We start from the raw sequence: 11,646 nt of genomic DNA on the forward strand, positions 1-11,646 counted from the left end.
AATTTTTCCATGGCGTAATGATCCGCTTTGTCGGATATGCTACGCTTTTGAGGATGCAATGTTATATGCAATGGACACTATATGCAGAATGCCAAATAAAGGCATTAGTGAGGTAAACACTAGGGAGAATCCCCTTAGTGTTAAGGACCATGTGGAGGTGCCAATAGATATTGGACTTTGATTTGCAAGATGCCCCTTCTGATTGTTGGCTTGTAGAGTGTAGAGTAACTTCTGACCTCTCACCATGTGCCACTGCTTGGAAGATTTTCAACTTGAGGAGATTCCCTCGATTCACCACGTTGGGGATGAGAAGTCTAGATAAGGAGCCTTGATTAAGGTAGTAGGACAACTCCTAGGAGAAATAAACTCCTATGCTTGAGGAATGGAACAAACTCTCGGGAGAAGTAAACTCCATGCTTGGGGAGAGACCAAGGTTCCAAGAGAAATAAACTCCTATGATTAGGGAGAGGACACTAAAACTCAGAAGATCGTTCCCTAAGTTTCATGACCCGTGAAGGAAATTGCCCCAGTGGGTCCTTGGAGAGATTTGTCACATCTCGACGTAACTGCCCCAGATTGGTTGATTTTGAGAGAGATTCCTCGACTTGATTGCCCCAGATATGCCAAATTGGAGAGGTCAAACCTCGATTCAATTTCTCCTGATTAGGTACATCTTACTAGAATCCTCAAGCTTTCATTATTTAGAAGTCCAACAAATGTGGAAACAACTTTACCACGCTCAAAGGAGTCTTCAAACTCTTCCTCACAGAGTAATCAAAGAACGCATCAACTATTCATGCCCAACAGAGTTCTTTAGAGAACCTTCCCCTTGATGGTCAACATTTGGAATGATTAGCTTTTACTCCTCGGAGTTCTCAAGTCTCATGTACTTTGACATGATCAAGCTACTCACTAATTCTCATCCTTGAAAATTTCCTTGATGTTAAGCACATATTTTGTATGCAAAAGAATGTTAATTCTAAGAATGATAATTCTAATGCAAAGCCTATGTTAGTCTTGAAGTTTTAAAACTTTTTATGAAATGAGGTTGCGACCTCTCGTGACTGAATTACTAGTTGACACAACCTCGATTTTTTTGCATATGGAAGATAAAGCAAACATACGATGCCAACATGGATATGTGTCTCGATTCATTGGGAGTCAGTTAAACACTATCTCTTCAGAGTGCGCTTTCAAAATAAACCCTACTTCAATTAGGACTTTTAAGGGTTGTAACTTGGTCGGGTTCACGGTTTTCAGAAAACAAAGGATTTTTAGGCTCAAAATTATTTGTACCCACCCTCTTCGTGATGTTCTCCAGTCCTATGTTCAGTTAACTCGACACGAGTGCTCATCCCTCATAAGGAATTTGGAATGGTTGAGGAGTCAATGAGGTTTTTCGGACAAGGCGGTCGCTCACCTTTTATTCTTCTGATTCGTTGTCACACGACTTTGTTCTTGCTTGGCAATTTCATCATCTTTTTTCTCATGCTTCTTTTGCCATTTTTCCTTTCATCATTTTCTTCTTATTATATTTTTTTGCCTTTTTTTTTGCAATATTTTTTGAGCAAGCCGTGTGACCTTGCATTATCTTTGGTTCGTTGGAGGTGATTGCGACTGCCTCACTCCTTTGATTTGATGAAGTATTACCATTGTGGTATCGTCATCTCTTGATCTCTTGATGGAATAAGGATAATCATTGCGGTTTTGACATTCCTCAACCTTTTGAAGGATAACCATTGTTGTATCCTTAGATGCATACCCTTTGGGTGAGTTTTGAACACTCGATTAAGTTAAATGAACACTACCCTGCCCCAAGGTTAAAATAAGGGTTTTTTATGATTAAAAAAGAAACTCCTACTTCAAGGCTCAAAGGGGTTATCGAGGGTCTATCTCCCTTATATCTCCGGTGTTTGGGGATTTGAAATAATGCCTGTACATCCTCAGTAGGGTTTTATTCGAAAACACATAATTGAAGATTTTTGCGTTTTTATTTTTCATCACTCTCCCTCAGCTTTTTGCCTAAACAAGCAATTAGTAAAGTTGGTATCGTAATGCCAAAAACATTTTATGAGTGAAAACGAACGGATTACTTCAAGACAAACATAAACAGTGTATTAAGATTTTTATTCAGAAATTAACAAGTTTTTACATGCTAGAAATGCTTAAACAAACAATGAAATGTTACGAATGAGAATGCAATGAAGAACTGAATGGCTGCCATTGTTGAGGAGGCTTGACTCCGTCTGGACTTATTGCTCTTGAATACTTTCTGCAATTTTGATACCCTTTCGAGACTTCAATTTATGCATGAACCTCTTGGAATGAACAACACACAATCCTCAGTTGAATGGCTTTGTGCTCCAGCATGGTAGTCACTTAGCATTGTCATGTGTTTCTTCCAAACACTTCAGATTACTTCAAAAGAGAAATCCAACGAAGATACCCAAGAGTTGTAAATTTTGCCTTACTTTAGGGATTCGAGCAATGCGAGTGATGCAATGCTCAAGATAAGAGTACGTCTTGCTTATCCCTCAATCGGGAGCCCCAAGCATAGTTGCTAGAGTAGTATTCGCCATCATAAATGGAAAGAACCTTGTATGGTCATCAAATTGAGGAGATCTATTTGTGGTGGAGAAGACCCAATACTCGAATCTTAACCAATTGAAATTCCAACAAACAGGGAAGCAACTTGAGAAAGAGAAGCATTGTGTAGAACACTCTTTATTACCACATGGAAAAAGAATCTGACAAAGTCACTCCAAAATTTATAATGCTATAAGGGATTCGAGCAATGCAAGTGGTGCAATGCTCAAGATAAGACCAGGTCTTGCTTATCCCTCGATCGGGAGCCCCAAGCATAGATGTTGGAGAAGTGTTCACTTCGAACACGGAGGAACCTTAGATGGTCATCGAACTTAGAAAAGCTATCTATTGTAAGGAGAGCTCAAAACACCAACTGAAACACCAACCCTCAGAGACACAACTGAGCACAAGAACCTTGAGAATGAAAGATGCTTCTATAGGGCACTCCTGACTACCACTTGAAAAAAGATTCCGACGCAGTTGCACAAGGATTTGAGGTGCTTTTATTATTGTCCCACCAACGAGTTTAAACAGGGAATTTGTTGATTTTGGAGATTTTCTGAAATCTGAGCTTTCACTCAGGCAAAGGAATTCCATTCACCCACATGTTTCCTCCTTGAAGGATTACATGCCTCTCATCAATCAATTGTTGTACTTTGGCCTTGAAAGCGTTGCAGTCCTCAGTTGAGTGCCCTACTGATCCAGCGTGATACCCACATTGCACATTAGGGTCATACCCAGGTGGAAACGGACGTGGTGGAGGCTTCAGAGATTTGGGAACCACCAATGAGCTTTGAACTAGATATGGCATAAGTTTACTGTATGTCATAGGAATTTGGGCCAGAGGAGCATTTCTTCGTCCCAAATTACTTCTAGGTGGACACTGATTCAGATGGCCTTGTTGATGTGGAACATATTGCTTTTGTGGCGAATACTGAATCAGTTGTGGTTGGATCATGTGGGGTTGTTGATGATTCAAATACTCAATCTGCTCAGGTGTTTTCCCCTTTTGACTTGGTTGTGAAACAATCAAAGACTGATAAAGTGGAGAATTCGGAATCCAAGATAGTGTATTGTGCTTCTGACTTGAAGTAGATCCGACATAGAAGTATGAATCAACCTTTTCTTCCGCCACAGGTGGAACTCTAATTCCTTGAACACTCATACCCTCGGGGGTAAACAAAATCACTTTTGAGTCAATGAGATCTTGAATTTGATGTTTCAGCGCCCTACAATTCTCAGTATCATGACCAGGTGCCCCAGAATGGAACTCGCATCGAGCATTGGCATCAAAATTGGGGGAAAGCTTTTCAGGCATGGACAAATCACGTAGCTCAACCAACCGAAGTTCCAGCAAACGGGGAAGTAACTGAGCATAAGGCATCGAGATCGGATCGAGAACTCTCTGAGGCATCTTAGGTTTTTGCCCACACATTTGGCCTCCTTGATTCATTCTAGGGACATGAACAGATTGACGTGGAGGTAACGGCACTTGAAGTTGAGGGAGAGCTCCCTGAGGCATCCCATGAATGGAAAGAGATCCTATTGAAGAGAAGGAGTCAACAATTTCTGTTGCAGCAGCGGGGATAACATCACCTTCCTTTCTTAGTACCGTTTTCAGAACTTCCATAACCAGGCTCACTTGAGTCTTCAACTGACTGTTTTCCTCTTTTAGTGCATCCTGATTATGGATCAAATCTTGCATTTCCAGCATAAGATGACCCATATGTTCCTTCATCTCATCCATTTCCTCACGGAGTTGTTCCATAGTTGATCTTGGAGTCGTGGCGGTGAGAAGTCAAATCTGTTGTTGATCTTGAAATCTAAATAGAATGGGTCCCATAAGTCTCTGAGAGAACCATGAAATGCATGATAGTATGAATGCATGTTTCATTTATGAGAGATCCTAAAGTCTTTTTCCACTTTCCTTTTTCTTTTTTCTTCCTTCCTTTTTTTTTTGAAATCAAGGCTTTGTTTCATATGGAGTATCTTTTCCTTTTCTTTTTTTCTATTTCCTTTTTCTTTCTCTTTTTTTGTTGAAATAGACTTTAGGATCCCCCATAAATGAAGTGGATAAAGTAATGATGTTATGCAATGCAAAAGCATGGGATCAAGGTTCATATAATCCGAGTAACCACTATACAATCCTCTGAATAACTGTTATAGGTCAGATTTCATGAGATCAAACATCCGGCATAGGTACCACAGAACCATAAGAGCAATAGTCACCATCAGAACAGAATAGTCACCAACGGTACCTGTCATGTATATCCCTCCCCACTCACAGGTGAATCTAGGCCAGGGTAAGGTCAAAATGGCAACCATCGTTATCATTCCTCCTGAGGCACCACTATTGTTGCATCTACATGCCAACAATGGTACCCCATTTGGACCTCGACTGGGCGTGGGTCTCATGATCGCACTAGACAAGACCTGACATCTCATCGGCGTCATGACTATCCACTCTATCCTAGGTGTCCTATGTGTCAACTCTGGCCTGGGTATTGGGCCTTTTACCTCATAGAAACAACCCACCCAACCTGCAAACAGAGAAAATATGTGGCCCCACGGGGACCCATAATATAGTCCAGACGCATGCGGAAAGTAAACATGATATGCAAGCAAGAAATAAACATGATATGCAAGCATATATATACAAAATGAAAACATATAAGCAAAAAAATAAACACCCAATAAAATAAACAAACAAAGGCTAGGATCGACTTGCTTAGGTAATCCCCAGCAGATTCGCCAATTGTCGCACGCTCGGGAAAAATGAACAGAGTCGCCACCAATATATTTATCCCATAAGGGAAAGGAATATCAGAAAACCTAACAAAGGAAGGAACAGGGTCTTGCGACCAGAGAATCAGGGTACGGGAGTCGGTTACGCAAGGGGAAGGTATTAGCACCCCTCGCGCCCATCGTACTCGATGGTATCCACCTATGTTTGTTTCTATCTAAAGGGTGTCATCTATGTCTATGTATAAATGCGAATGAATGCAGAACGTAGGGAAAATAAAGAATTGTACTCGCACGGGCCCTACCCCGCTGCCTACGTATCCTTTTCAGGAATCAGAGTTACCGTAGCTCGGCTCAAGATTTTCTGTTTGTTTTTGTGTTTTTTAATTGGGCGGCGTTAACGTTCGCGCTCTTGCATAAGGGATCTACCTACGATGCGTTCGAGCGGAAATAACATTGCCCTTAGGAAGAAAGAGAGAGGTTGGTTTGTGTTTTTTAGGGTAATTCCATGATGACAAAACCCACTACAAGGCTTCGCATCACTTCCTTACTTTGTTTTAAATCTGACCATTTATTAGTGTTTTAAGTGTTTTTGGTTGGTGTTTTTTAGGGGAATTTGTTTGTGACTTAGATCATACCAAAAAGAGTTTTGTTTTGAATATTTAGAGAACGCACACCGAGGCCTACGCCACAATCGTTTCTCTAAATAACGGTTAAGAAATACATCGAGGCTTCACACCTCAATCATTTCTTCTCCGCTAAGTAGGAAAGAACATACATCGGGGCCTACACCCTAATCATTTCTTTCCTACTATGAAATATAGTAACGGTATGATCTTCATCGATATTTATTAAGTATTTTAAAAGTTGAAAAGAAAAAGAAAATGATAAGGGAACTAATCCTAAATTCTAATCTAAGTTGTTCTAATTCCTATATCCTAATGTTAACATGGCGTCTAAATCTATGGTTAGGATGATATTAACAAGGTAGGCCAAAATAAGGCCAAAAATACAAGCAATAAAATCATACAAGAACCATACAAAAATAACATGGAAATAGCGCAAAAAAACAATTCAAGCATCAACGCGAACTTAAACTAAAAACTACTATTTTTTATGGCATTTTTATGAAGAAATTAAATGTCAAAATTCACCTAAAAATCTACTATTTTTATGTATATATTTTTTTTTATGGGTTAAAAGAATTCTAATGACTAAAGGAGTACTAAAATCTAATTAGAACTAGCAAATTTTTATTGATTTCATGTTTTTATTATCTAAAAATGTAGTAGTAAAAAAACTAAGAAAAAAGCTAAAATCTAACATGAAAATAATATGGATCCAGGGGGTGTTAATTGAAAATGGGTGTGCAGTCAGTAACTCTGGGCGCAGGGCCTAAAGGATTTTGACCCATCAGCTTACTAGCTTTAAACAGCAAGACAGGAGAGGGGTGCATGGACCTAAGAGGAATGCGCTAGCAATTTCGCGCCAGGCCCAAGCTCTTGAATTATTGCTCAGTCCCCATTTTCGGAGTTTTGTTATCCAACTTTCAATTAGGAAAAAAAAGAATTCGATTAAAAATAAAAAGAAAAATAGAAAGGGGATTTAGGGTTATTACACTGTGACCATTCAGCTTCGATTCTCAAACCTTCCTCTTCACGTGAACGGCGCGGTGGCCGCATCTCCTCCTTCTCTGATGAAGCTTCGACGGCGCCACCACACCACCAAACAGACGTGCGCTACCATACCCTCACCTCACCTTTCTCGATTCGCTCTCACTCTCAATGCTCCGATTTGGCAAAGGCAATCCGGTGACTCCTTCGATTTCGTGATGATGATGAACGTGCGTGAAGACGAAGATGATGCGATAAGGATTATTACCGATAACGAACTATGGCGTCGGCGATGTTGTGATGTAATGATGAAGCTCGTGGTAGTTGAAGGTGATGATTTTGCAGATGAATTCGCAATTGATCGAAGAATGAAGCTTCTGAGATTGAAGCGTGGAAGATGATTTTTATAGATTCAGTTTTTTTGTAGTTTTCTGTTGAAGCTTGTTTTGGATGAGTGAAGATTGTTGGAGAACGAAAGCGATGATCGGTGAAGAAGATGGACGAAGATTCTTTGATCGAGAGAGAGTTCTGAGAGAGAGGTAAAGTTTGTTTTTTTTCTGTTATCTCTTTTTCTGATTTCTTTCTCTCTATTGCTGATTCCTCTTGATTCCTATGTGTGTTGTTGTGAAGATGAGTAGTGAAGGTTGGTGGAGGGAAATGAAGATGAAGCGTGAAGAATGTGTGTTGACAGGGGATGGATTGTGAAGATTGAGTCGTGGTGATTGCAGAGAGATATGAAGGTTGAATTGAGGTGGATTCAGATTGAAGACTATGGGGAAGATGAGAGAGGGTGAAGGTGATGAAGTTTGAAGCTGTGAAGGAGTGGGAGAGAATGGAGAATGAAGGTGGTGGATTGTGGAGTGAAGAAGATGAATGACGAAGGTGAGGGAAGAAAATGGAGGAGCTTGCAGAAAAAGATGGGAGTGAAGTGAAGGTTATGATGAATGAAGAATCGAGAGCCTTGAAGTGTGAATGATGGTGCTATATATCAGGTTAGTTCAGTTCCTCTCCCTCTTTCTGTTTCTTCGATCCAGTTTCATTCTGTTAGTTGAGAATTAGTTAGGTTTTGTGAAGTTAGTTATATGGATAACCGATTCTGTTAGGGAATTATATGACCGTTATAGGGTGGTTACAAATCTGTTAAGTTAGTTTTTGGTTAGTTAGTGGTTATGTGAAGGTAGTTACAAGTTGGTTGTTTCTGTTATGTGTTTGAAAGTGAAGGGTGAGGGGGAAAGTTAGTTAGAAATGAGACTGGTTATTAGTGAATGCATTTGAATTTAGTATAGGTTTTTATGAACTGGTTTTTGGTCTGCCATGTGGGATTTTGCTTGTGTTTGAATGAAACTGGTTATGTGCAGTGTTTGTTTTCTCTTTATGTTTTTTCGTTAATGAACCGGTTTGGTTTTGCTGATTCCTTTTGTTAACCGTGAGATGGTTTCTGAACCAGTTTATTTGGGTTAATATGCAGGTCATGGTCAAGGTTAGCAAATACATGGTTTTGTTCTTTTGGTGCAAGGCTCTACTATATCCATTTTTGAAGCAAAGGCTATGAAGATTTATAGAATAGCTTGGAGTTATATCATAAACCTGATCATGGCATAGCTCGGGAACCACACGGCCAGATGGGCAAATGAAGATGGATAAAGACCCTTGATGGCTTAGAATAGGAAATAGGTCATGGGATTAGTGAATTGACTATGGTCAACTGTAAGTCAAAAATGAACAATTTTTGTATAGCTTTTCAATGTATTGTATTTGTGATGCATTCTCGGATTTGGTAATGCAATTTTAACTTTGGTTTGGGTGTTGACCTTTTACAAGTAACTTGACTTGTAATTTATTATTTCTTCAAGTGATGACTTTCCTCTTTCCCTCCACTTGTAAAATTTAAACATTCTTCCCTTTTCTTTCAACTTCCAATGCTTCTCCTCTTTATGTGTATGAGCAAACAAGTTCCATTTGGAAAGGTAAATTCCCAAAATCTTGGGTCAAGAGTCAACTATAAGGTTGACTTTCAACACATAGTCAAAGTGCTTTTGAATTTGCTTCTTTCAAGTAGTCGCCATGAAGCTTAAGATGAATATCTTCTCGATTTTTTTCATATCGAACTTGCATGACACACTCCAAATAATTGAAAATATAGACCCTAAATTCCATCTTCAATTAATGGGCCTCAAAGAGCACATGCCCAAAACTTCTAGTTCCTTTATTTGAGAAGCAGTTTCCTGTCTTGATTTGTTCGAGAAAGAATTAAAGCATTAATCCCAAGCAAGCCTATTTAAACCCTTGATGGATCACCAAAATAGTTGATCTCCTTAGAAGCTCTGATGAAGATCCTATTGTAGTCTGACAACTTTGAATAATGAGAAAAAACTTTAAAACCATAAGGAATCCAAACTAACACCATCCTTGATCCCACTGCCAAGTTTATTGATTAATGATGCATGATATGTTAGATGACCTAATGGAGAGTATGTACATGAGTATGAAACTTAAGCCAGTTAGAAGTTAGGGGTAGGACAAATTTGGGGTATGACAGCAGCAGCTTGTTGTAGTTCTTTGTGAAGAGAGATTTTGGTGAGGGCAGCCATGAGGGCTTCATATCTTGAATCCTCAACAGATTTGTCATTGTCCAATCTTGTGTGGAGGGAGGATAGATCTGAAGAGATTTGAGCAAATCTCTCATCCATTTGTTCTTGAGTTTCTTGCATTGCATTGTTGAGGTGTAGGGTAGAGATTTGAATGGCTTCTTCTATGATATCTTTAGAAGAAGGGTTGGGTGGTTTAGGGGGAGCCATGGGAGGACTGAGAGGCAAGAGATGAAAGCACCAATGTTAGGTTACACTAAGCTACCAAAGATCTAAATTGCATAAGAAGATTAAACATAAGAAATAACTTTTCATATTTTCATTGATTTACCAACAAGGTAGCTCCTACAATATATAGTTAGGGTTTACAAGACTAATGGGCCAAAAGACCACTAGACCCAATAACACAAACATAACATAAAGCCTAGTAGTAATAATAAAACTATTAATAGTAAAAGTCTTTAAGTAAAATAGATTCTCTTTTCTCTCTAATAGGCATTTTCTTAACAGGGGGACAATAGCATTAAAGGATAATGATTGTTTTGTCTGGCTGTCACCGAATATTCCTTCGGTAATCAAGAATTGTTCTTTCTGTCCATGATCTTGCATGTTAATGCTAATGATAGACAATGAAGAGATGATTTGATTTTGTATTAATACACCTGAGCTAGTATGAAGATTATTTTCTGGATTATCACATACTACCAGATCATGTGGGGCCCTTTCAGTTGGAAATTTAGTAGCAGCTGCATCCTCCCGTGCGTGATCAACACGCGCCCCATGCCCCATCTCTACATCCTTCTTCATGGATTCATTGCCTTCTCCTTCTTCTTTCGGCCACTTTGAGATACATCTATTAACGAATCTTCTATTATTTTCCTTGAGTTCAGTAGACTATCCCCAACTACCATTATCCTCATCCACGGCGAACCGAACTTCGCACCTCTGTTCAGAATGTCCCAAAACTCCACAAACAAAATAAAAGAGACCCAAATTTTCATACTTAAAAATAAATGTACACCACTCTCCGCCTTTATTCTTAACTCTGGTATTCTTTTTTAATGGTTGTCGGACATCTACTTTCACTCTCAAACGCATATACTGCCTCCAGAAGCTTGAGTTGTTGTTCTTGTCATACTCCACAAAAGTACCGATAAAATTTGCAATTGTTTTGCTCAACTTCTCCAACATCTGACTCGTCGAAAGATTATGAACCTGAACCCAAATTTCAACATGGAACATATGGATATTCTCCAGCTGCACCCCAATTTGCACTCTCTCAATGATCAGTAAGTGATTGCCGAAAATCCACGGCCCTCCTTTCAACGTTGCCTCCATGTCTAACTGTGAGAAAATTGGAATAAAAATAACCTTTCAAAAAGCTTTCTTGATGGTAACCCCCTTGACTGGACGCCACATATCTGCCACTCGATTTTTCATAGACATAACATGTATCGGTTTATCACACAAAAATCTTCTGGCAAGGCACAGTCATAGATCGCAAGCATCTTCACCATCTTCATCCATATCAAAACAAAACCTACATTCCTCGTCCTCCTAATTGTAGCGATAAATCATTGATGTTTAGGACTTCCATTCTATCTAGTCAATTGGTAGATCGGACCAAAATCCAGAAAAAGAAAGAGATCAAGACTTCTACTTTGTTATCCTAAAAATACATAATGTCTAGTAAAATATTTAGTATAGATAACTTACTTTAATGATTTTAATTTAATATTTTTTCAATTAAATAGGACATCGCATGTGCAAGCATATAGCACCAATGTCATTAAGAATATGAATGAGCTCAAGTATTCATGCATTATGGCCATTAAATTATTCTTATTAATGAAAAATAATTAAAATTTTCTTATATTAAACTCTTCTTATATTATTTAAAGAGTATAGTCAATTTTACACAAGAAAGAATAATTATTAACATAGCAAAATTATAAAAAGGAATGTAATAATATAGAAAAATTATTAACATAATTTTTTAAAAAAAAGCAATAACATAATAAAATTATTAACATGGAAAAAAAATTTAAAAAGGAAAGTAATAATATAGAAAAATTATTAAAATAGAAATATTTTAAAAAAGGAAAGTAATAACATAG

At 38.5% G+C, this 11,646-nt stretch overlaps 1 protein-coding gene across 1 annotated transcript; it reads right to left on the bottom strand.

Annotated features, from left to right (window-relative positions):
- Positions 1 to 10,423: 10,423 nt before the first annotated feature.
- LOC131646602 (uncharacterized protein At4g02000-like) lies at positions 10,424 to 10,867 on the bottom strand. The gene has a single exon (XM_058916603.1). The coding sequence runs from the start codon at positions 10,865 to 10,867 to the stop codon at positions 10,424 to 10,426; it is 444 nt and encodes a 147-aa protein (XP_058772586.1).
- Positions 10,868 to 11,646: the final 779 nt, after the last annotated feature.

The sequence above is a fragment of the Vicia villosa genome, linkage group LG2, assembly GCF_029867415.1.
Source record: "Vicia villosa cultivar HV-30 ecotype Madison, WI linkage group LG2, Vvil1.0, whole genome shotgun sequence".
NCBI classification, from domain to species: domain Eukaryota; kingdom Viridiplantae; phylum Streptophyta; class Magnoliopsida; order Fabales; family Fabaceae; genus Vicia; species Vicia villosa.